The 26,263-nt window shown below is 43.2% G+C and overlaps 2 protein-coding genes across 2 annotated transcripts in view; one reads left to right on the top strand and one right to left on the bottom strand.

Annotated features, from left to right (window-relative positions):
* HIP1R (huntingtin interacting protein 1 related) overlaps positions 1 to 14,808 on the top strand; it is a 58,887-nt gene extending 44,079 nt beyond the window's left edge. The window contains exons 19-32 of the mRNA XM_073313582.2: positions 139 to 286; positions 1,145 to 1,231; positions 2,276 to 2,383; positions 3,813 to 3,949; positions 5,776 to 5,886; positions 6,142 to 6,200; positions 6,629 to 6,659; positions 6,789 to 6,851; positions 7,517 to 7,617; positions 8,383 to 8,488; positions 9,581 to 9,704; positions 10,814 to 10,875; positions 11,469 to 11,672; positions 12,302 to 14,808. Coding sequence (XP_073169683.1) covers positions 139 to 286; positions 1,145 to 1,231; positions 2,276 to 2,383; positions 3,813 to 3,949; positions 5,776 to 5,886; positions 6,142 to 6,200; positions 6,629 to 6,659; positions 6,789 to 6,851; positions 7,517 to 7,617; positions 8,383 to 8,488; positions 9,581 to 9,704; positions 10,814 to 10,875; positions 11,469 to 11,672; positions 12,302 to 12,352 — 1,392 coding nt within the window. The 3' untranslated portion in view covers positions 12,353 to 14,808. The remainder of the gene's footprint in view (positions 1 to 138; positions 287 to 1,144; positions 1,232 to 2,275; positions 2,384 to 3,812; positions 3,950 to 5,775; positions 5,887 to 6,141; positions 6,201 to 6,628; positions 6,660 to 6,788; positions 6,852 to 7,516; positions 7,618 to 8,382; positions 8,489 to 9,580; positions 9,705 to 10,813; positions 10,876 to 11,468; positions 11,673 to 12,301) is intronic.
* Positions 14,809 to 15,783: 975 nt separating this feature from the next.
* Positions 15,784 to 26,263, bottom strand: part of VPS37B (VPS37B subunit of ESCRT-I) — a 29,361-nt gene continuing 18,881 nt past the window's right edge. Inside the window, exon 4 of the mRNA XM_073313583.2 lies at positions 15,784 to 24,945. Within this exon, the coding sequence (XP_073169684.1) occupies positions 24,442 to 24,945 (504 nt within the window). The 3' untranslated portion in view covers positions 15,784 to 24,441. The remainder of the gene's footprint in view (positions 24,946 to 26,263) is intronic.

Here is a 26,263-nt window from a genome sequence, read left to right as displayed (position 1 = left end):
CTGAGACCCTGGGAGGAAGGGCACTGCTGAGGGGAAATGATTATTGCAGAGGTGAAGAAAGCAGTTCCTGCAACTGCAGGCTGGGAGAGACTCTGAGACCCTACAGCATGTGTAATGTCTTTTGTTTACAACCTACAGAAAAACCAGGAGCAGAGCCTCCAGCAGAAGCTTCTGGATGACCAGTTCGGTATGCTCCAGGGGACGGTGAAGGAGTCAGAGAACATCATCCAAGATGCCATTGCCAAGCTAGATGACCCCTTGCACGTCCAATGCACCAGCTCTCCAGGTAGGGAGCTGTTCGGCTGATGGCTGTTGGCAGCCAGGGAAAGCCGAGCTTTGCAGATGAGAGCTGGCTCTGTGCCTTCTCCCTGGCAGTGGGTGACACTGCCCCATAAGCCTCCCTGACACCGTCTTCTTGGCTAAATATTGAGCCTGAGGGGTTCTGGGCTCCTTGGCTTTCCCTGAGGTGGATTATCTGCAACACAGAATTTTCCTCCTTTCGTGAGTCAGACCCTAATACTGCTTGAACCACCCTTTGGCTTAGTCAACTGGACACCTGATGCTGGAGTGCGAGGAGAGGGAAGATCCCCTCAGGCAGGGATAGGTAATGCTGATCCCACCCTCCGCCCCCATCTGGCCAGCCAAGCCTCGGCAGAACGTTTGTTAGATCCACTTTCCATGCTAATGTCTGTGCCCTTCTGGGTGCCCAGGCTTAGATGCCAGGCTCAGATGCAGGTCTGGAAATGGCTCTTGGTGCCGAATAGCTGCAGGGCCTTCCGAACCAGGGGTCTCAGGTCAGCAGCAGCTCGGTCACAGCTGAAGGAGTGTTGGGCTTCAGTAAAAAGGAGGCATCTCAAAATCACTGTAGCACTCAAAAGGGTTTGTGGCAAAATAAAGGCTCAGCCCCCGATTGGATTGCGACTCCTTGCTCAGTATGCGGAGGTATGATCTTACTAATGCAGTCAGGGTGGGACAGTGTGGCCCGTAAAGCCAGGAACAGGTTAATTCTCCTGATGTGGGGCCTAGCTGCAACATCCAGACCCTCCAAAGCATTGGACTGTTCAGGCAGGTACGTGGCCTAGTTCAGGCCCATGTCCCATGTAACCCCTTCCTCACCTTCACTTGACCCTTGGTGTCTTTGCAGATTACCTCATCAGCCAGGCGCAGGCAGCCCTGGAGTCCGTGAACTCCTTGGTGAATGGGCACGCGCAGTATATGACCAACATGACAGGTAAAGGTGCCTGGGTGCTGTGTGCCCAGATCGAAAGCTGGCACCGAGGCCAGTCCCGCGGGAGGGCGCGTCTGAGATGGGCAGACAAGGAAGTTTGGGCGTGGTCACTGCGATTTGGTCCAGACTTGAACAATTCCGTGTGCTTAATGTGTTTGTGAAATCCGTGAGGTGTAAATAAATCACACGGCAACGGGACACGTTCAGTACCCTACGTTCAATACCCTGTAACTTTGCCCCAGTGCTGAGAGGCTGGGCTCCCGCCGGGAAGCAGCAATAGTCATGCAGGGAGGAGGTGGGGATTTGGGCAGTGAGAGCGCTGGAAACTTCCTGGTTGTGGATGGGTTGGGGAGCATGGGGTGTGCTAGCCCTGGGCTGTCATTTCTATGGAGAGTGCCTGCAAGCCCAGAGCTCTGACGGGCACATTTTAATACATGCACGTGAATTAACTAATGAGGCTCTTCTTGTGTTCAGGGTATTCAAGTCCCAACCTCTCTATCTGGGAGCTAAGGATTATTGTTCCCAGGTGGGGGAACGCTGAGACTTGGAGGGATTAAGGCCAAAATAGTTCAGCCTCCTAAATCCATATTTAGGCTCCCACGGGTGGAATTTCCAAAGGGAGCCAAGTGACTTAAGTGCAGACGTCCCTTTGGCCTCAACATCAGGCTCCTGTTTGTGCAAAGGTTGTCCAGGGTGATTTTACTCAGGGTCGCCCAGTGAGTCAATGTTGGGGCTCGGACTAGGGTACAGGAGTCCCTGGCTCCCTGGCCTGTGCGTGGACAGCTCTGTGCTTGCCAGGCGGTTACTGATTCACCGTGTGTCCCAGCTCTGAGCATTGGTGCTTCAGACACTAGCCTTCGCTCTCTGCTCTGGGGGTCGCTGACAAACGTTTAGTATAGGGGAGGAAAAGAGTGAGCCAATGGCCACCAAGCAGGCAACTTCCCGCCTAGAATGGTCCCCGAAACGTTTCTGTGGTGCAGGGACCTTTGTGTGAGAGCATCGGTGTCCAGTGCTCACCCTGTGGCCTGTCTCTCTTTGTTTCGATAGATGCCACTGGGTTGGTAGCAGCCCTGGCCCAGTTTGCTCACTTGACCGCTGACACCATCGTGAATGGCAGTGCCACGTCCCACATGGCACCCACTGACCATGCTGACAGTGAGTAATTAACCCAAAGCCTGCTTTAGGCGCTTTCAAAAATCCTGGTGCAGTGAGGACTGGCATCAGCCAGGCAGCCCTGCGTCCTGTCCACTCCCAGGGCAGCCATGGTGTAGCCCGGGCCAGTGCAGGATCCCCCACACTACCCTGCTGAGGTGCCTCCAACCTGATGTGAGAGATCGCCCTGGTGGGAGCAGGGGACTTTGGTCTCAATGGTCCAGTCAGGCCTTGGTCTCTCTGCCAGCATGGTGCCCTTTAGTGCCAAAGGTGCTGGTAACCTGTGTGATGCAGACACTGGACTGAGACCCAACCAGCTAATACATCTAATGCCTTGTAGTGACTAGTTCATGGGCTCTCCCCTGCTCTCAAACATGCCCACATTCCAGCTCCATGTAATCAGCAGATGCCAGAGGTTGGTGCAGGTTTGAAAACAACCCGCCCTCCATTTGCCTAGTGCATTGGGCCTCTGGGAGCCTCCCAACCCACATGGAATGTGGGAGGGTGGCAGGACCCACTGTTGCTGTCGGCGCCTGGCTGATGGAAAGAGGACATGCACGTGCAGCCGGTACTTTCTCGTGCCGCTGCAGCCTTAGCCCCGCGAGGGGCGCATCTGATGATGAGCAGGAAGGTTCATGTCTGCTGGAGGGGTTTTGAGTGACTCGCTGCGTGTTGGTTAGGGCTGGGGAGGGCAGATCTGACTCAGGGCCTCTCTCCGGTTACTAAATGTGGTGCAGGCTTCAGCAGGTCTTCCTTTCTGTTGTCTGGACATGCACTAATTGAACGTTACGGGCAATCTTCCTTCTTTGCCAGGAATGAATGCAAAGCCGTCCCTGAAGCAGGCTCTCCTTTATTTTTTATGACACTAGCACCTTGCTGTATCAGCTAAGATCAGGGCTGCACTGTGCAAACACGTAGTGAGAGAGTCCCTGCCCCAGAGAGCTTCCATGTGAACTAGAGAAGATGGACAAAGGGTGGGCAGGGACACAGACCCGGAGAGACAATGTGACTTGCCGAAGGGCATGCAATGAGTTAATGCCACAGCCACCCATGTCTCCCAAGCGCCAGTCCAGTGCTCTGGCCACTAGACCACGCTGCCTCCCTATTTCTTGCCTCGTCTTGTTTGTTCACCTGACTCTCTCCTATGGCTGGGGGTCTTTCCTGTTGTTTAATTTCTCTCCTCAACTGTAATACGTGGCACCAAGATCACACTCTTCAAAGCATTTTACAAACATTGCTCAATCCACCCAATGTGTCTGAGGCCGATGCCACAGACAGAGTCTGTGTGTCAATGCCAGGGTTGGAACTCAGGGGCTCCTGGCCCCCAGTCCTGTGCTTGGTCCACTAGACCATACCCCCCTCGCACAAAGGAAACAAACTGCCTGCATTTTTTTTAATCCGTTGCTGTAACTGAGATTCTTTCTCCTGTCAGAATTAACTGAAACCTGCAGGGACTGTGGGCATCGGAGTCTGGAGTATCTGAACGAGCTGAAGGATAAGCAGTTGCTGAGACAGGCAAACCCGGACGATGTGAGGAGAACTCTACAGGGCATCCTTCAACTGGGCCAGGTAGGGAGCGATTCTTGGAAGTGGGGCTACTCTCGTGGAGGAGCACTTCATCTTAGACACACATCATTGTCTTGGGACAAATCCACCCTTGGTGTAACTCCATCCTCTCCCGAGAAGCCACACCAGGAATGGATTTAACCCACTGGGGCTGAGACATGCAAGTAAGAGGATGCTCAGATGATTCAGATGCAAACGAAATACAGTGTCTGCAAGTGGCGCCCCCTGGCTTCCTCTGTCATCGGTGACGTGCATGGCAGAGCCTGGTGGTTTCCTGCTTTCTAGTTATAGCGGCAAAGTTAAGCCTTTGCTCTGCAAGGATGTGGCTTCTGCTGGCTAGAGATGAATGCAGATTAGTGCTTAGCAGCAAGGAGCTTAACACCTTTCACTTTTTTCTCTTGCTGGAAAGTCTGTCGGATCCTTCCAGCTTGTTATACCCGAGGCTGGGGACTGGGTTGGGTTTTAGACATGGCATTTTTACCTTCTTCAGAAATGACTATTCCAGGTCCCAGAACATCTCCCTCCTTGAGTCTCGTCCTGATGGGCGTTTGCTCTTGGTACCACCAGCAGGCCCCCAAAGGACCCCACCATTGTGTCTTAGACTGGTAGGCAATGATGCATTCGCTGTGGTGAGTGCTAGCATGAGGGACTTGCTCCGCTTCCATCCATGGCTGCCCCTCCCTCCTCACTGTTCTACACCATAAATCCAGAGCTGTGATGTATTCCAGCCTCCCTTAGTCCGTCACCTCTTTCCTCTGCTCTGTATTTAAACCCCCCTCTAATTTCTTTTTCTTGCAATCACGGGGCAGGAGTTCTGTGTTTGTATTTGGTAACATTTTAAAATCTAAGTGTGTATTGAATTCTCATTCAGCATTCCAAGCCCCCGCTGGAAAAAGGAAACCTTCTTTTGGAATTGGTTTCATGTCTTATTCTTTATGATCTTGTCTAGATATTAATGTGGAGCAAATGCCTATTTTTTCTTTTTAGATTAAAAGAACAAACCCCAAATGAACGTAATATTGGTGAAGGCATCACTGAGAGCCTGGAGCCTTCACACATTAATTCTATTTGTATTTTTGTAGCACCCACCCTCCTTATGTAGGAGCAGGCTCCACTGTGCTGGGGGCTGTACAAGCGCAGATTGGGGGACAATCCTGAATCTCTCTCTCCCGTGCATTTGAGTTCTGCAGGAACCTGATCAAAGTCCAATATCTCAATTTTTGTATTTGGTGTTTTTTTTTAACTCCCCGTGTGCTTTGTTTTAATTCTAGGAGCCATTTATAGAGGTTGAAATAACATGATCTTAGGTAGCATTTCAGTGGAAATACCCTTAGACCAGATCAAGTTATTTTAGCCCAGTAAGTGGCTCCCTGAAACTGTGGAAAAACTTGCAAAGCCACATACACCCTCCTGCCCCCAAATCCCCACTAGCATTATACATTAATATGCTGCTAACTTATAGAACAATGAGCTGTTCTGCCTTCTGTGTACTCTGGAAAGCTATTGCAGCACTCCTGCTGGCTGAGAATGGCACCATTGTGAAGTGTAGTTCTGTCCCTGTTTTCGGAGTGTTTTCTTTAAATAGAAAACCAAACTTCCTTTATGACCCTTTGAATCTCTGTGAGCTTCCTCTGATATATTTACTGCAAGAATCTAGTTCATCTGGATCATTCCCAGCTCTTCATCTTTGTGGAGAGTTTTGTTCTTGAGGTTTTGCTCTTTCCAGGCCAAAGAGAGATTCTTGCTAGTTGTTTGTTTGAAATCTTTAGGAAAGTTTTTATCCTGGCACCTGATTTCACACTGGCTTGTCGCTTTCTTCCCTTTGCCAGGAGTTAAGACCTAAAAGCTTAGACATCAAGCAGGAAGAGCTGGGTGATATGGTTGATAAGGAAATGTCCTTCACCTCAGCAGCGATTGAAGATGCTGTCAGAAGAATAGAGGTGAGATGAAGACTGTGGACTCTGTGTCTAGCAGAGAAAAAATTGCAAATCTGTGTGACAGACTTCTGGCCTGAGTCCCAGTAAAGCTGAGTGTCTGTCAAGGCCCCCGAGGCAGACAGGGATCCAGAATTCTCAGACCTGACCACGTCAGTTCGTTTGGCAGGATCTCATGAAGGGAAACCCTCTTCCTTTATTTTTCCTACCACAGCCAATCAGGTGGCAGTTTTTAACCACCTCTTCCTGTCTTCTCAACAGGAAATGATGAATCAGGCCAGAAATAAAAGCTCTGGTGTTAAACTGGAAGTGAACGAGAGGTGAGTAAAAAGCATCAACTAAGGGAGAGTCAGCACTTGTGGAATCTGGAGCTTCTGTTTTTGAGGGGAAGAGCTATTAATGAGGACATAGCTCTCTTTAAATGAAGCCATCTGTGTAGTGGTGTCTCTATTGACAAGCCTGCCTTTCATGTGCCTAGTAGAATCACCACTTATTGTACAACAGCAATGTTGGATTCTTAGTTCAAGCAAAACGTTACCTCACGCAGAGTATATAAGATGCTGGGCTCAAATGTGTTTTACTGCAAAACTACACGTACTGTACATCGCTGCATCTGTTTTGAAGCTGTTTTCTGGGGTCCCTCAAACCGGGTTCCCCTTGATCCGGTTTCATTTCCATTTTATTTTAATCACCCGGAAGATGTTCCCTGAATCAAACTTGCTAAATATTTTCTCCTTGTTTCCGACAGAATTTTGAACTCCTGCACTGATCTGATGAAGGTCGGTACTTCTGATATTAAACCTATGTTAAAATTCCTGGAAATATGTGGTGTAACTTAAAATGGATGGCTGAGCAATTGCTCTTTATAAAATCCTTGTAAAACAATTGTCTGCTTTGATTTGTTTCAGGCAATTAGGCTTCTCGTAATAACATCTACCAACTTGCAGAAGGAGATTGTCGAAAGTGGAAGGGTAAGGCTCACTTTGGGACCATACAGAAACTCCTCTTTGTGGGTTGACATGAAATACTGGAGGAATTTTTTTCAAAAATTGCTCGACTTGTGCAAACATTAACCTAACGTCACAGTTTCTAAAGCAGACTGTACACCGTGAAATGTGGGGTGTTTATTGAAAAAGGCATCCATAACTTGTGCTTTTAGGAGATGTTTGCTCTCATCTTAACAAGCCTGGTCAAGGTACAGAGGATGGCAATGACTCAATCCGGTCTATTTTAAACAGAAGTCAAAATTTTCAATCCTGGGGGGGCTAGAATTATAGATTTAGATATTTAAGTGAATGTGACCTGATTTGTCAGAGATGTGGAGCGCCTGCAGCTCCCATTGACTTTGGGCACAGCACTTCTGCAAACTGGGCCACTTCTGGGTAGGTGCCTGGATATGGATTTAGGAGCCTCACAGGGTTGGGAAAATTTCACCTGCATGTTCTATGGTTTTGGTCGCATACGTTTGTTTGACCACGGTGCCCTGGGGCATGCTGTGTATGGTGTATTCAGGGGAGCTGAAACTTTGAAGAACAATTTGAAAATGTGACCTCTATTTTGATATGTTGATCGCTTATTTAGAAACTGGTGCAAAGTGTGTCCTATTAAATGCAACCTAACATTTTTGTGACAACAGGGGGCAGCAACAACACAAGAATTTTATGCCAAGAACTCCCGTTGGACAGAAGGCTTGATCTCTGCTTCCAAAGCTGTGGGATGGGGAGCCACGCAGCTTGTGTAGGTATCTGCAGTGCCTGTCGGTTTTAAATAGTCACCGATTGGAAATGGTTCTCATGCACTGCACAGGAAGTTACTCTCAGTAGGTGCTGCACTGTGGGTGTACAGAACCTCTGTATATGCTGTAACCTGTAATCAGTGTGAGCTCTGGTTTCCTAGCAACTGAATTTAGAGCTGACCAAATCGACTGTATGCCCTAGGAGCCCAGTTCTCTGTACCCAAGCCCCTCAATCAGTTGAACAGCTAGTGTTGTCTCCCTGTCTGCTGCCCCACCTGCCTCTGGTCACTGACCCCTAATAATACAGATGTTTTGTCCCATGGGGAAGGATTTTTGCTTCCTTTTGTTAGCAAATATTGAATACATTTTGGGTGTTACCACAATCAAAACAGTAGTAATAATGTAGGACTCAGTCCTGCCAGGAGCTGACCTCCATTCTGATTGGCGTAAATGGTAGGATTGAATCTGTGGGAGAATATTCCACAGCCTAATACATTTCACAGCAAGGAAGTTTCGTTTTCTGATAGCCTGAATCCAGGACCACTCTAATCATCCCCTTCCTCCTTGGTTTTTACACCCTTCAAGTACTTCTAGACTCTGGGGTTTTAGCATGTTTCCTCTATACATGAGCCCTTTCAAAGAAAAGCTTTGCAAGCAATTATTTAAAGCCACATGCAGAGTTCTAAGGATAAATAGCTTTGCACTTCCCTACTTTAAATTTATGTCAGGCTTCTCTAATCAGACTTCACTGTTGGTCTATATTCTAGGGAATCTGCAGACAGAGTGGTCCTGCATATGGGCAAATATGAAGAACTGATTGTCTGCTCCCGTGAGATTGCAGCCAGCACAGCCCAGTTGGTGGCTGCATCCAAGGTAAACTTTTGAACAGAAAGAGGTGTAAAGCTGTGACAAGTGTCTCTCTCCTCTGTTGTTCTGGTGGGGACACCTCTAGGTGTCAGTGTGGTGGGGGGATCTGCCTCCCCTTCAGAATCAGTGCAGGCTAAGCAAAACTCTCTCTTGGAGAGGAATTATTACTTTTCAATTTAACCATGGGTTTTTTTAAGAGAGATGTTGAATCCTTCATCTCCAGAAGCGCTGGCCTCTGAAAAGAAGATACAAAACCTTCTTGCCTCTCCTTGTGAGCTGACTCTGTAGCAAGATTTCTGATACCAACACAAAACCCCAGAATAAATAACTGTAGACATCTGTGTTGGAGATTATATATATTCCATTTTCTGCCACCTTTCCAATATATATGGACAAAAGAGGTTTTTAAAGATTAAAAATGATTGCTAGGTCGATAGATATTGGGTCCTTTTATCTGCCTTGCAACGTTAGTTGATTAAAACTAAAAGTATGTTAAAAGCTTATTTTATTTTTCACCACTGATGCTTTGTTAGTTCACTTATTTTGGTCACATTGGACAATGAAAATAAACTAGTCAGTTTCACGTTTGCTTCTAGTCCATTTAATCTTCAGGTTCTTATGGACTAGCAGCATGCTGCTGCAGTAATGTTTAGATTTAAAAAATTTAAAAAACATTTCTAATAACCTTTTAAAAACAAAACCTAGAGGTTGGGCCTAACCTGCTTGATGCCGTGTCTCTTAAAAATAACGAGATTCTTTCAAATAAAAGCAAATGATATCTTGCCCCATTTCTGGAGTTTAGCTGTGTCTCATTTAGCTCTGAGTAGAATCTAAAGAGTTCAGCTTTCCATTCACACAAACATTTGGAAGTGTTTCAGAGTAACAGCCGTGTTAGTCTGTATTCACAAAAAGAAAAGGAGTACTTGTGGCACCTTAGAGACTAACCAATTTATTAGAGCATAAGCTTTCGTGAGCTACAGCTCACTTCCTCAGATGCATATCGTGGAAACTGTGTTTACATATATACAAAAGACTGGCCTCTCTTTGCATTTCCTTTGTAGCTAAGTAACTCTGAAAGCACCTGGTTGATCTTTGCAGGTGAAAGCCGATAAGAACAGCAGGAACCTGGTCGAGCTCCAGGAGTGCTCACGCAATGTAAATGAAATGGCTGCCAATGTTGTGGCTTCCACTAAGTCCGGACAAGAGCAGATTGAAGACAAAGGTGAGGTGTAAACAGAGCCTTGTCTATTTCTGCACTGAAACCCCCATGACTCTCACACTGAACTTTAAGCTCTCCAAGTGTCAGTATATGTGCATTTCAAATGAGCAGATAATTTATATGCTTTCTGCTAAGCACGCATACAGGGTTTTTGGGAGGAGACTAGAGTCATAGAATCATAGAATATCAGGGTTGGAAGGGACCTCAGGAGGTCATCTAGTCCAACCCCCTGCTCAAAGCAGGACCGATCCCTGACTAAATCATAGACATGGAGTGATAGATCAGTGTTAAGTGCTTTGGGATTCCCACATTCTGAGGTTTTGGGCTTTTGGCCTGCAGCGTCCTATGCCTCTCTTTGGGCTCTGGGAAGCACAGTCAGTCATTTTTACCACACATCTACACCACTGCTCTTATTACAGCCTCCACAGGGCCATCTTAGGGACTTTGTCTAGGCACCAACCGTTCAGGCCTGCCTGAACTACAGACGGTGAATTACAGGACCAAATTGCAATGCAGCCAGGATGAGATGAGTGTCGTTATCCTGCAGTCTCACGCCAACTACCAGCTGCTCTTGTTTCTTACAACTTTTCAGCGATTGACTGTTAAAAGTAATTTTTAATAGTTTAGCATTCATTTAATGTGAAATATTCCATAATGGAGACACAATATAGGAAGGGATTTCTAATAACTTCCACAGGGACTAAGAGAAAATTAGCTGTTACAGGATCAGACTTTTCAGTCTTTTCCCATAAATATTTGGGTCCCTGTTTATAAGGTTTCCAGGGAAGTAGTGTGACAACGGCCATCCTCGCTGACACACCAGGGATCGAACAAGGGAACTCCAAAGCTAAAAGAGGTTGATCTAGCTAGAGTCATCATGGCTCTGCACCTGGGGTGGAGACATACTTGCATCACCGGTGGATTGGGCACAGAGAGAGGGTCAGTAACACACTCACCAGTGGGTTACACTAGCACTTTCCACACCTATTTGAAGTGAGTGTGTGTGTGAAAGATTGTGTGTGTCCAGCTGGCTCTGTTCTGTATTGTTGTTGGGACATGATCCTTGTAAGCTACAAGATAAATCCCCCTCTCTCTCCCTCTCCCCCCACAAGATACTATGGACTTCTCTGGCATGTCGCTAATCAAACTGAAGAAGGAAGAAATGGAGACACAGGTATGGCACCCCTTGCTGAGAATAGGCAAACAGGGCTGGGTTCATTTTACCATCTAGCAAACGGAGTACTCCCAGCCATCCTCTCAGAACTAGTCTCTGAGAATCTCTGGTATGGATTTAAGCAGACACTATTCTGTTTTGTTGCTGAGACTGGATACACAACATAAATGACCTTGTCCAGTTGTTGCCAAAGAGTTCAGTCTCCTAGAATAGGAGTATATGGCAGACTGTATTAGCCAAGATTGAATTTCGATGGGATACTGAAGCTGCCTAAAATTCAGCTTGTGGTTCAACAGCAGAAATGTCTTAGTCACATCCCCTCCTAAAGCTAACCTCAATGTATGGTGATCCTGGTGCAGAATGGCTGCCACGTTCTACCCCAGACATGGCTGCATTTCTGGGGTAGGAGATCCCTATGATACTGTTAAGTACTTTAGGCCCCATTACAGCCCTGGAAAAGAACATAGCCATGATCGAGAGCTTCATAAACCATAATGTGATGGGAGAACAGTCCCCGTCTATGACTAGAGGGATCATAGTGGTGTGCACCCAGCATATTGAGGTTAGAGAGTAAAGGGCTTCTTGTTATGCAGGTGAAGGTGCTAGAACTAGAGAAGAAGCTGGAGAATGAGCGAATTCGTCTTGGCGAGCTGAGGAAGAAGCATTACGCTTTGGCTGGGGTGTACGAAGACCCAGATGAGGGGGAGGGGAAACCAGCTATGGCTCCAAAACAGAGCATCTTGAAGAAGCCACCACTGGCTCAGAAACCTGCCTACGCCCTAAAACAGGACTGTGAGGTATTCTCTCTGATCCATTCCCCTTCAGCAGTGCTAACTAAACACCCCTGGTGGTTGCTGTGTCTTAATTATCCTTGTTTGATGGGGAAACCGAGGCACAGCGCAGTGAAGCAACAGGCTTGGGACTACACAGCGAGTCAGTGGCAGAACTGGAATTAGAACACGGGAATTGCAGTTCCCAGGGCTGAGCCCAGTCCAACCCCATGTCTGCTACATGCAGTCTGTTTTCAGCATGAATAGTCCCCAATACACTTCAATCAATAAACTGGGGGGATTTATACAAATGAAGGCCAGGGGGTGTCTGGTCACAGTCCTCCCACCCAGCCACGAATTCTTAAGCGGGGCGGGGGGGGGGGAGAGGAATGGAGGAGCAGTGCACCTGTCCTCTGGGGGCTAGGTAGGTCCCTGCCCCAAACAACCTACAGTCAAGTTCCAGACAAAGGGCAGGGAGTTCCCCTTGTGATGATGGTTACTGTGGTTCAGAGAATGGGGCAGGAGGGCACTTTGACAGCTTTCACCACTGCTTTGTTGAAAGGACCCAGCTGTGGCGGTTGCTGTTCGCGCTGGTGATGATGCTGCCTTTTACCAACGGAACTGATTAACGTTTTTTTTCCACATTGCATTTTTAGCTGGAGCAGCAGCAGGACGGCATTTTTCAGGCCCACCTCGTAAATTTCTAGGGGGCTACAGAAGTTGATTCAGCACAAAAAGGAAGAGGAGGAGTGGGCTGCTGCAGTCGCCTTCCAGCCACAGTACACTTCGTCTCGGTGGAGAGGGCTAGGATTCCTGCCCCTCCTATTCCTGCTGGGCTCGGACTGTGCAGGCGCGTACCATGATGTAGACATTCCAACGCTGTTATATCTGTGTTTAACAGATCCTAACTGGATTAACATGAGAATTGCCTTCAAGCTGGCACACCTGTGTTGTTCGGCTGGTTCTCCCGCTGGCCATGTGTGAAGAACACCATGACTTTACACTTCCTTCCTAGCACCAGACCAGTTGGGTTACTACAGCAACGCTAACGGTGCCATGTGGCACATCGGTTCTACGGAAAGAGATTGGAGCAGCTCATTGATTGACTTTTTATTTATCAGCAATAGGAATCTTACGTAAATGTAGGTGTGTCTCAGTACTGTCGTGCACAAACGTTAAGGAACTGTGAAACATTTTTAAAGTAGGAAGTTGATCTTTTCTTGCAGCCATTTGAGTTAAACAATAGGGCAGGCTGAGAAAGGGTAACTGATGTCTCTCCATGGGTAAGTACTCAAAGGAAGAGGCATAATTTAGTTTTAAACTGTCAATGTTTAGATGTCTGTAAAGGAACAGGGCTCATACATGGGAAAACTAGTTAATATATATGATGGCAATAAGGGTGCAAACTTTTTTCTTATTAATGGATCAACGTCAGGGGAATAGTTTCACTGTGTTTATAGTTAAGATAATTAAACAATCTTGGTGTACAATAACCATGTAATAATTATTGCTAAAACGTCTACAGCAATAAGAAATTTTGGGGAGATATTAATTAATTTAGAGAGAGACTTGGTTTAAATACTATAAAATTCCTTCTCCTGAGTCACTAGTAACATTTAAATTTGAGAACACTATTTAAATAATGTCTTTTTTCCCCTTTCTTGCTGTTTTTGGACAATAGTCACTTTCATTGTAGATCTCTTAAGTCCAGTCAGTTTCAGGTCCTAGGTCTCCCCTGCTGCACTGGTGGGAATGTTTTAGACCTAACACAGTCTCTCTCTGTCACTAGGAAGTGTAGTATATAGGAATATGTGACTGCTCTTCAGTACAGAATGCTTAGGGAACTGGCTCCAACTCCCCATCCTGTTTATTCTCTACTGCAGGGGGGGCAGGGCATTGGGCACACTGCCACATCAGGCTTTCAAACGGGAAGTGGGGTTGTCTTCAGACATTGTTTGATCAGCAGCCTTTTTTCCCCCTACACCAGTGATTTTGTACTTAGCCTCCTCCACTGCTGAGAGCATGGCACAGGCTATATACTGCAGGGGGAGCCAATAGGCAAACCACCAACCAAATCTGAACTGCCAGACACTTTTGAACAGACCTTGAAATCTTATTTCCTTGTTATGGTTATTGCAGTGTGAAAAAATGTGTCTCTGGAGTCTGACTATACTTCGACAAAAAATAATGGACTCCCCCTGCTGTATGTTAGAATGAATTGTCTGACGCTCAGAGCTTAAATTCAGCTGGAGCAGAGCAGCTCCTGTAAATATTTTCAGACCCAGCACCTCCCCCAGGGCTCCAGGCAATACTCTGTGAGAATTTAAGCCCTGCTCACTGTGCAAAGAGCCCTGTACTCAGCATTTCAAATGTGGATGCACAAGGTTAATTTATGCAGCAATACACCCCAGATTGAAAATGGTGGCTGATGTGTCTTCTGAAACCACATTTTGCTTCCGGGGTAGTGATTTTTGTCACTTCAGGATTTCAAATAAGAAATCTGGTACCTTTATTTTCTGACTGCTCAGAACCAAGATTTCTGTTAATTGAAGTGAATCCAGGTGACAACATAGCCTGTCACTGCACCCCTCCCCAGTTAATTGAAGGTATTTCCATGTAGACAACCACATCACAAATCACTTCTAAAACTAATACTGACAGGTAGTCTACAGCAGTTGCTTGCAATCAACTTTTCAGTGTGAAGACAAGACTACATGATGGATAACTGAAGACTTGTAACTGTTTTTATACTGAAATCTGTTTGTTATATTTTAGTAGCAGGAAAGCTTGGTTTTGTATTCTTTTGTAAATCTCAAACAAGCAATAAAATGTGTTCATGGGTCTAATAGCTTTATTATAGATTGTAGCCGGTAAGGGGAGACAATTTAACAAACAGGCAGGTTCTGCTAATGAGTCAAATTAATGCAGACAATAGCTAAGGTAAGGTTTTTTATGATTAAGGAAGTGTTCTTGAATGCCAAATTTTTGTTCACACTTTTCCCCACACTGTTCAATTTTTTTTAGCATTGGAAATGGAAATTGGCCTTTCTTAATAGTTGTATGCAGTGCTGTTGTAGCCATTTTGGTCCCGGGATATCAGAGCTTTGTGTAAGCTCAAAAGCTTCTCTCTCACCTACAGGACTTGGTCCAATAAAAGATTTTACCTCACCCACCTTGTCTCATAGCAGATTAGTAGCAGGGCCAGGATTAGAACTCAGGCCTTCAGTTCCCAACACCATGCTTATTCCCTTCACGCATTCAAATCCACATGTGTAGCCTGCAACACGGAAGGACCTTAGGAAAAGCAATTAAACATGCTGGAATTCAGATCATATCCACATCTCAAAATCTGTAATGTAAGGGGCCAGCCTTCAGACAGGCTTGTATAAATGACAAGTTACATTTTTACATCAGTGAAGAAAATGATCAAAGTTCAAGCCATTTAAGAAAACCCTTAAATGGAAAGCCTTTTAGCGCTTATGTCAGGGCTGGACTGGGCTGCAGCAGTTTGGTTACACCACCACTTGTAGAGCCAAAAAACAGTCGTAGCTACCATGAGAAATGTTTGGCAAAAAGAGTCTAGTTGAGGTAATGGGACCGACACAGCTATAACAACCCTGCATAGAGTAGACTATAACTATTCCTGTCTGAGGCATTGGTTCCTTTCCTTACCTGTGTCTGCAGGATTCAGCACTGGAAGGCAGGCAGAGAGCTATTGCCCCTGGTTTTATTTATTCAAATCATTCACAGAACCCTTCTGCAGGACTGAGCTGTATCCTGAAGCCACACATCAGGGATGAAAGCGAGTCAAGGAAAGACTGAACACATATTCCGAACAGCTTTTGGTTCCTGCAGAACTATCACAAAATTAGATGGATACAATAGAAGTGAATTTGCTTCACGTGTAAGAGGATATTGCACTCTTTCCTCTAATCATCTAAATTATTAATATTTTCACCGATTAAATTGTAATCCTATTTTTTTTCAGGAAAAAAATAATCACCCAACAAATACTCAAGTCATTAAAGGAGAAATTTGCACAAAGCAGAGCCCACTCTATTCATTTACTGAATGTACTCTTGAAACTGTTAACAATTACAGATTGCCAACTCCAAAGAAAAAGTAAACACCAAAGGAATTTGGTTTATCATTTATTGAAATGTACTAGTGGTCTCTTAACCACTAACAATTCCATTCTTATACAGCACAAATAAAACCGTTATAGTATTATGTTACATTAGAAACAAATACCACTGTAAGCGTAGTGAGAGTTTAGAGACTCTTCTGATTTCCAGCTGCCCCGGTCTGATTTCCCTGTATGAAATGCATACAGATTTTGAAGTAGGGGTTTTGGTGTTAATCTTGTGTGTCATTTGACAAAGCAAGTAACATGTCTAATGCATCAAGCTATACTGAGTACCCTCCACCCCGCCCGGAAGATTTACATCCTTCCTAACCTCTACATTAAAGTGCGCGTGGAGGGGGAGATATTTACATACCAGTTTATTATTTTAATACGCTAAGTAGTGTTGACAGATTAGTCATAATTATAGGGTTCTCAGCACTATGTCAGGTAAGTCCAATACCTCTTAGCTTTCTTCAGTTTCACTCCATCCTGAATTTCATCCTTTAAGGTCTGAGAAATAATACGTAGTGGACTTGTCACACTATGCACAAAAAGGGGAAGGTAGTTCTTCAGTTTCATTGAAGTTTCCAGCATAGCAAACAGTGCTAATGATTTATTCATAGGAAGAGCAAAGCCAATTAACACAGTGAGTTCCATGATGGAAGTTTACCTCCAAGGAATAAACACTTTGGCTAACGCAGAACTATAACCACTCACAACTCATCACCATTTGTCTATCCACAGCTCATTTAGCTGAATGTTTATAGAACGACGATAATGTATACAAATGAGATTTGTAAAGAACCCTATGGATAAACATGGCACGTCCATCTTCATCGCTGTGGTACTTTTATCTTTTTTTAAAAACCTCAACTACACAGTATAGGTAAAGTGAACCAGGTCACTGTTTACAAAGTTTCATACAAATGTCAGCAGAAGTAAAAACCATCCAAAACGGGCATTTTAAATGCTACCTACATTCTAAAATCAAGTTACACCTCTCAATTTAAGCTCAGTGCCCACTCTATGTTATAAAGACATTTCCTTAACTTAGATTATTTTTAGGAAGTATTTGCCATTTGTAACAAAAAAAAAAATCACACCACACTGTATATTAAAGAACATTTTGGCAAGTGAATTGAGCCATCCCTTTATATAGGATCCTACTTGCCAATGGTATTTTAATCTCTCTTTCATTATAAAGAGTACAGATTAGTATAGTTCTAAACAGCCTATGTACAACAAACTACTCATTTTTTAACAAAAATAGTTGGGAGCTGTCACATGGGGATAGGCCTGAAATATCACCTGCATCTCTCATCCCACCTAGACAGATTAATATGGTGTCAACTGGGTTTCTGAAAGCAGGATTCAACCTTCCAAAGCTCTCTTCCTCCTCCCGCCTCAAACATTGCTAACTGTCAAGCATATTAGTAACCACAAACCAGTCTGAACACACACTTTATGAAAGAACATTTTCCATGAACAGCTCGAGTTCAGTTACAAGATTGTTACAACTGACTTAATACAAGATTCCTTGACAGTGTATTTTAAAAAAAAAATCAAATCCATCATCTATTGAGGGCAATTAAGCATACAAATAGCAGATACCACCCTTTAAATCTTCTAGAGTACTAGCTGAAAAATCTTTTATAAAAAAGGATGCCTTTTAGAGCCCTTAATCAAAGGAGTTAAGCAATGGCCACTGATTTGAAAGGTATGTTCATAGTCTTACTGGCCCAATTGCAAATAGTGATTTTTAAGGCACATCAGCCACATACATATGTGATAACGCATTGTTTTCAGACAGCTAATTGCATCAGCTTAATTTGTATTTAATTTCCACAGTACAGGTTTGTTTTTTTACACAAAGTATCCCTGAATGGTCCTGTCATCGTTATACAAATTACTTTAAAGAGAGGAAAATTTAACAAGTAAAAATATTCTGGACTATTCTTAATAGAAATTTTTACTTGTATTTTACTTGGACTATTTCTTACTAGAAATAGTTGGGCAATACCACTCCCCCCATGAAGGTACGTAGATAGTATTCAGTACAAAATTCAGATCAGACCTTCTTATCTATCCCCTCCATCACTGAACCTTTCTTAGCTCAAAATAAATTGGCACTTGCTAAGTGTGCAATCTACCTGGTTGATTTTACTATCCTTTTCAAAATCTGATTAGGGACATATTTACCACACAAACCCCCTAAACTCCCTGTACACAACCTCTTGTGGCCTAGCTCATTTTCACTGCAGCTTTGTGCTTTGCATTCAGATACTACAATTAACATCCAAATGGCATCACCAAAAAAAAATTATTTTGAAACATTAGTAGTTCACAATTAACCATGCTTAAAGCGAGCCATAATGGGAACACAATACCAAGAAAAGAGTATGCTATTCTATTTTAAATCATTTACCATCAGCAAGAGTACTGAGACACCATACTTGCAAACATGTTCACCACACATTGTTTCATAACTTGCTAAGCTTACCAAGTCCCTTCTCATCACTTTCCAGGCTTTCAGGGAGCTGTTCAGATGCCTTTGATCTTCTAGGAGCAGAGTTAGCCCAACAGCCTTCCTTCCAGACTAGAAGCTATTATACTAATGTTAGCATGTAGCAACTACCAAATTCTAGGGGAGAAATAACTAGATGAGTTATGGTTTGTGTAGAGAAAAAATATTTTATATTGACCTTTAAGAGAAAGAAGTCCCTGGACCATTCTTGATGGAAAATTATTTCAACCACTTCTAAACAGTGGGAGATGGTAGTTTAAAGACCGGTGCCTCTAGATGAGAGATGGAAAAGATTTTGGGCCTTGCATTTTCGTGGGTGTCATTGTTTTAGGCTGCACTGGTGAGAGATCTGGGGTCAAAGGGAGTTTAGAATATGAGCTAGGCTGCCCAGCGGTGGATTAAAAATGTAGGCTTGTGACCTTGGCTCCAGTTTCTTGAATCACCACAATGAAATACAAGCTTCCAAAGTCATGTAAAAATACATCCTAACCCACATACTTAGACAAATTAAGCAAACACACAGTCTGCCCCTGCACAGCAAGTGTGGGAGAAAACCGAGATTGGGGTGGGAGGTGTTTTGAACTTTAAATTGATACTAGCAGTTTTCTTTACATAGGACAAAAGAATTGATCATCTAGTACCAAAAGTGGTGAATTTATAATAATTTCTGGTGAAAAAGGATATGGAGAGCTGAACAGTGCATACACACAAACTTCTCATGACTGAACATTCATGATAGATCACAACTCCTAGCTGGAAACAGAAGTTCTATAATATCCGCAGGGTTGCCAGTAGCCAATGACATGCTGATCTCAGTTTTAATGGTATTACACCTTTGTTTTATATTTAACACAACCCGAGTTAGGCAACCAATTTGTCTCCCCCCCACCTCCAGGAGTTAACATAAGGCATTTTTCACCATACTGAAAGGCTAAAGGTTACCACCATTTGGACAATAATCTACATAAGAAACATTTGCCCATGCAGAATAAATATCACTTTCAGCTTACCAAACATTTGACAACTTCCTGGATGGCCTATTTGGATCTCAGAGTAAATGCTTTTAACAGACTTCTTTAGAAGTTACATATGAACAGTCTTCAAACGCAGCCATTGTCCCAACTTCCTAGAAAACCAATGCTCAGGAACTGCAACTTCTTGATTCTGTCTTCCCCCACAGGCCACATCATTTAAAGGCACAGTAAGAAAGCCTTTTATATTCCCAGCTTTCAACATTGCCAGTTTCCAGCAACACAGGGGGAAGTGTGTTCAAATCCTGTCCCTAATCCTTGCACACCCAAGATGCAGCTAACGGAACAATATTATAGAGGAAAGATTTCTTAACCATAGCGGGTGATCAGTCTACTTATGCTCGAGTTTCTGCTTAATACTGCTTTTAAAGTGGCAGATATTTTTGGGGCGGATCCCCAGGTATCTCTTCTGCCCTTCCTATGGCTCAGGTGCTTAAGTAGACTTGGTAGTCTTATTTCTCCATATATAAATTGTCTTAACTACGTTCAGTGTAAAGTTTTTCTGCATGAAAACAGGAGCAATGTGTAAGTCTTTCTCCACACACTGTCAGCCTTCGAGAGTTTAGTATCTAGGATGTGCAAGCTCTATCTTCCTAGCCAGGTTATGTAGCAGGAAACTGAAACCAAAGGAAACAAACTTAAGAGCTCTTCTGTAAGTTGGCACTTGGTAAGTGTAAAATCTACCTGGTTGCTTTTTCTAAAACTTTAGAAAATCTAATGCAAGAGTTCAGAGTAGCAGCCGTGTTAGTCTGTATTTGCAAAAGAATGCATCCGATGAAGTGAGCTGTAGCTCAAGAAAACTTATGCTCAAATAAATTTGTTAGTCTAAGGTGCCACAAGTCCTCCTTTTCTTAATGCAAGAGTGTGTGTCTAGAGTTTGTGCACCTCTGATTCTAAGAGCAAATTTACTGTACACAACCACCAACACTGTGGCCTAGACTTGGGGTTAGTTTTTCAAGCAATGCACACTTCCATTGCAGATTTATGCTTACCATTCAAATACAGTTACCACACATCAAATACCAGCACAGATGGTATAGAACATTATTTTGAGACAAGTAGTTTACAATTGACCATGCTTAAATCAGGCTGCAATGGGAACATAATACTAAGACAAACAAATATGCTAGTTTATTAAAATCATGTACCACCACTAGATTACAGAGACACCATACTTATTGTGCAAACAAAAGTACTGCACATTGTTTCACAACCTGCTAGGCTTTTAAAATGACCCCTCTATTCGTGCTTTCAGGGCTTATCTAAGGAACTGTTCAGGTGCCAAGAACTTTGACCAATCTGCTGCCTCTGAACTCCTAGGGGGAGGGCTAGCCAAAAGTCCTATTTTTAGACCAAAGGATTTCCTGATAAGATTTCCTAGTAATTGCTAGCAACTACCAAGTGTTAGGAGGAAAACAGCCTGTTGAAAAATGGTGGTTTGGATAGAGAAAAACATTATTTTATGTTCTATATTCTATTATTCTAAAAAGTTCTATTATCACCTTTAGAGGAAGACAGCTCATGAATCATTCCAGCCAAAGAGAAATTACAGAAGCTTCAGGACACTGGGAGATGAGGGACTGAACACAGAAACCCCCAGACAAGAGAGAGAGAGACAGCGCGAGACAGACACATTTTGGACTCTGCTTCTATATCATTGATCCAGTTTGGAGTGGGCAGGTTCAGAAGGGATTGCGAATATGAGGTTGTGGTGCTTTAATTGGGCACCAAATGATATAGCTACCAAGGACTGGATTAAGACATAGGCTTGGGCTCAGTATCCTGCCTCCTGGAGTCACATGATGTAAGATTACTCTAAACAGTGACTCTATTTGTATCACAGGGACTGCCACGACAACCTTTCTAAACAACTGATTGGTTGGTCCCCTTGGAGATGGCTTTCCAGGGCAGCGAAACTGTTCAACACTAATTACCCACTACAGGTAAAGTGAATAAAGTCATCATTTAAAAGTTGCATACAAAAGGTTAGCAGACGCAAAAACCATTCAAAATGGGCATTTAAAATGCTACCTGCATTCTAAAACCATGTTACACCTCGCCATTTGAACTCCAAGTCCACTTTTATGTTATAAAAATGTTTCCTTAACTCTGATTCTTTTTAGGAAGTATTTGCCATTTGTAGCACACATTTCAAATCAAACCACACTGTATATTAAAGAACATTTTGGCAAGAGAATGGAGCTATCCCCTTATATAAGAGCCAACTTGCCAATAGCATTTTAACAACACTTTCAGTATACACAGTACAGATTTATATGTTTCTAAACATCCTTTCTATAGCACAGTTTACTCTTTACCTCTAACAGGTGTAGTTCGAAACAGTGTCAGCAAGTGGTAGGCATCAAACAGCCCCTGCATCTCTCACCCTACCCAGCCAGATTAGTGTGGTGTAATTTGTGTTTCTGAAAATAAGACTCAAAAAACTTTCCAAAGCTCTCTTCTTCCTCCACCCACCAAACATTGCCATCAAGCAAGCACATAAGTAACTAGAAACCAGTTTGCACATACACCAATACTCATTAATGGCCAAGCATTTTCCATGAACATCTGGAGTTCAGTTTTGAGACTGTTATAACAACTGAAACAGTCAGTCATTGTGACAGTGTCTAAAAACCAAACTAATCATCCACTGAGAGCAATTAAGCATACAAATAGCAGATACTGTCTTAGTCTAAAGTACTAGGTAAAAAAATCTTTCATAAAAGAGTGTCCTTACATCAAAAGGGTTAAGCAATGGCCATTGATTTGAAAGATATGCTAATAATCTAGTAAGAATATTACAATCACAAGTAGTGATCCTAAGGCACATCAGAGACATGCATATGTGATAATGCATTGTTCTCAGATAATTGCATCAAATTAATCTGTATTTAGTTTGCACAATACAGTGGGTTTTTTTTAAACAAAGTATCCCTGAATGATCCTGTTATCACTAAAGGTAGTGAAACCAGACAAATTTAACAAGTAATAAAAAATATTTTGGACTATTTCTCAGTAATACCAATAATGGGCTATACCATTCGAAAAAGAGTTAGGTACATAAAATGCAGTGTAAAGTTCAAAATACCCTTATCTCACCCCACCATAATTCTTTAACTCAGAAAATAAGTTGGCAATTGATAAGCATAAAATCTACCTGGTTATTTTTACAAAGCTTTAGCAAATCTAATCTGTGAGTGTCTGTTTAGAGTTTTTGTACCCATCTATCAATCTTGTAGCTCTAGAGCTGGCTTTATTATTTCTACAGCAGCTTTATGCTCAGCATTCAGAATGAACGGTTACTATCCAGATCCTAGCACTGGTAGCACAGAACTTATTTTGAAAGACTAACAGTTCACAATTAATCATGCATATACGAAGCCTCAATGGGAACACAATACCAAGAAAAGACACTTTAAAAAATCATGTACCACCACCTGATTACAGAGAGACCATACTTATGCAACCAAATCCACTGCACATTGTTTCACAACTTGCTAGGCTTACAAAATTCCCCCTCTTTCCAGATTTATGTAGGGGGAGCTATTCAGGTACCAATCTGCAGTCTCTGATCTTCAAATGGGAGAGTTAGCCATGTAGTCCTATTTTCAGACCAAAGGGTTTCCTGTTATGAGATTATTTATTATTAGCAACTACCAAACTTCAGGGGGAAATAACTAATTGGGAGTCAGAGGATTTACACAGAAGGGGGGGGAGGGCATCAAATAATCTGGTTTTGACCTTTATCAGAAAAAAGGCACTGGAGCCTTCCAGGAGTCACACAATGACATTGAAAGCTAAACTTGTGTAGAGATCCCCCTTCTGCCCCCAAATGGCATGGGAATGGGAGGACAAATTAAGCAAGATGCAAACAGCCATCCTAGAGTGTTTTGACTATTGGAGGGAAGGTTAATTGTACATTTCAGATTAAAAAGAATTTCAAACACTGCAGGACAGAAGATGATGATGTCTAGTGGCAAGGAGTGCCTCTAAATAAGAGAGAGCAGAGAGGTTGAGAATATGTGTTTGTCGACTTTGAATGGGCACCAAATGAGGTGACTGCCCAGTGCTGGATTAAGACAAAGTTAGGCCTAGCACTCTGGCTCCTAAAATCACAAGACAACGTCAAAAGTTACACTTGTGTAAAAAAAATTGCTTCTCAACCCCATGGCATGGGAAGAACAAATTAAGCAAAAAGTAAGCAGCTACCCTAACAGGCAAGGCAGGAAAGTGGGGAAAACAGAAGGAGGCTGGCGAGACTAGGTTCAAGAGGGTGTGGCCGGTGAAGTTTGTACAAAAATTTGAATTGGCACTACGAATAGTTTTCTTTACATGGCTTCCAGGATCAATCATCTAATAGAAAAAGATATTCGGTTACTTATTTCAAAAGACCAGGACTTTCAGGAAATTAACAATGTACAGAAGTGAAAGGTGTGCATATTTATTGTGAAAAACCCAAAGCAACAATAAATTTAGGAGTTAAAAATATTTTAAGAATTAATGGTTTTCAAAATAAGCTACTGAACATTTTCTGATTACCAGGCTCTGAGAACAAAGTTAGTGAACCCAGCCACCAATGTGGAGCCTTGGGTTTATTTCAAAGAATGCAGGTCATTTCCACTGCAGCTTTATGCTTAGCATTTAGATACAATGGTTACCATCCAAATACCAGAACTGACAGCACAGAAAATTCTTTTGAGATATAAATAGCTCACAATTAACCATGCTTAAAATCCAGTCGCAATGAGAACACAATACCACATCAGACAAGTATGCTATTTTCCTTAAAATCATTTACCATTACTGGAGTATTGAGTCTATACTTAGAATGCAAACAAATCCACTGCGTTGTTTCACAACTTGCCAGAGTTACAAAATTCAGCCCCACCATCTTCCTACAAAAAAATAGTTTACATAGTCACTGATTTTAAGAAACAGACAAGAAAAGGATTACATTTACTGAGTGCAATTTCACAACCCCATGTTGCAGCCCAAACTTTGTGTTCCATTGTGCAAAGCACAGAGGTTTGCCATTGCCTATATTAAGTCTCTGGGAGGGAGAGATAAAGAACAAAAATTTAAGCACCAATACATGAGTTAGGCGTACTGATGTATTCACTGTAGGATAAAGCCAGGATGTGGTGGAAGACGAGGTGGTGGTCTTTGGGGCAGTGCTGGAGGGTACTGTGATACAAACTGAGATGGGTATCCTGGCTGTGGCATTTGACCGGCAGATTGAACTCCCACTCGTGGGGGAAGGGGAGGGTATGGAGCTCCTGGATAAGGAAAAGCTGGTCCTGAATCCATTGCTGCAGTAAATGGAGTGGGGAGGCGTCCTGCTGGGACTGATGGAGGAGGTGGGGGTGGTATTCGCCGGGGCAAAACTGCAGGAGGAGTGTTTGCATCTGAAGAGTAGGAAGTTTGAGGTGCTGGTGTTGTCTCAGGTGCTTTTGGCTGAGGCTGCTGCTGAACCTGTGGAAGTCTCTGTCCCTTCAGCACCATCTCCTGGAGTTTCTCGATTTTTACACGTCGTAAGTGAGCCAGTTTACGTTTGCTCTGGTATTCATCAATGAATGAATCCAGGGATACTTCACCATCAAGAAACTTTTCTGCCATATTCTGTCAAACATTGAATAACCCTGTTAGAAAGTAATATGTTCTGAAGGAACCAGAAATAGCTTATATCCTAACAGCATTGTGTCTCCTTTCCTGTCATTTGTTCCAGCTTGGATATGGAAGACGGTATACTTTACAATTCCAAGCAATGTTTTTCTCAATTATTTCTCAGATGTATTTGAGTTCATCTCTGTTCAGCTATCATTTTGTACACAAGTCATGGTAGCAAGAAACATTTAAACCTAGCTCTTGCTTAGCAGGGCTCTCGTGTTTCCCTGACCTCTGGAAACATGTATGAATCACATTCAACAGTCTTCCAGATGGCTGGCCAAACCTGTCATTTTATGATTTAGCACTGTCAACACTGACCAGAAAACCACGTAGAACCCTGCAAGCAAGAACTGGTTCCAGCATCGGTAGAGAGTCAGAGATCAGTATTAAGCCATGTTTTTAGTCTACTCATTCGCACTGCTTGGACAAAGTGAGGCTTTGGTAAATGCTACTTTAATCAAGACAGGCAACAATACATTTCAATATAACCAATTATCATTTGCCCTGAAAATGACTTTTTGAGATTACAAGTCAGTTTTAAAAGGTTTGGTTATTACCCTTAACAAGCAATGTAGTAAAAACTAGCCAATGTCTCACACGCAATTCATAAATAGAGCCAACCACATCAATGCCTCTAAAAACTTGAGCACAGTGAGGGGTGACCAGAGACTAGACAGACATGGAAGGATCGTAATGGAATATTCCATTGCTGCTGAGGAGGCTTTCCTCCTACCCTAGAACACTGCACACTCTGTATCTTCATTACTGATATTACATTTTCAGTTTGAGCAAGACAGAATGGCTCACCTCTGTTTTTCATCTCGCCCAGACTCCAAGAGCGACTGACATTTTGTGTTAGATTAATACATGCACCTGGCAAACAACATTACACCTGGATGTTTATTTAAAGAGTTCTATACAGATATGCTATTAGGTTGAAAACAACCTGAGGGCACATCTACACTATGGGGACTATAGCAACACAGCTACAGCACCTTACCTATGCCAGCGTAACCCCATAGCACAGACAGTCTATAGTGATGGAAGGGGTTTTCCCATCGCTGTAGGAACACCACCTCCCTGAGTGATGGTAGCTAAGTCAACAGAAGGATTTTTCTGTTCACCTATCTGCATCTACACCAGGGATTAGGTTGACATGGCTACGGAACTCAAGGGTGTGAATTTTTCACACACACCCCCGAGGCCCGTAGCTATGTGCCTATGGCCTGAGCATGCTTTTCACATGCAGCTAGAGAAGAATTATAGTATT

Source organism: Lepidochelys kempii, chromosome 15, assembly GCF_965140285.1.
Source record: "Lepidochelys kempii isolate rLepKem1 chromosome 15, rLepKem1.hap1, whole genome shotgun sequence".
Lineage (NCBI taxonomy): Eukaryota > Metazoa > Chordata > Testudines > Cheloniidae > Lepidochelys > Lepidochelys kempii.
This window is presented reverse-complemented; position numbering and strand designations above follow the sequence as displayed.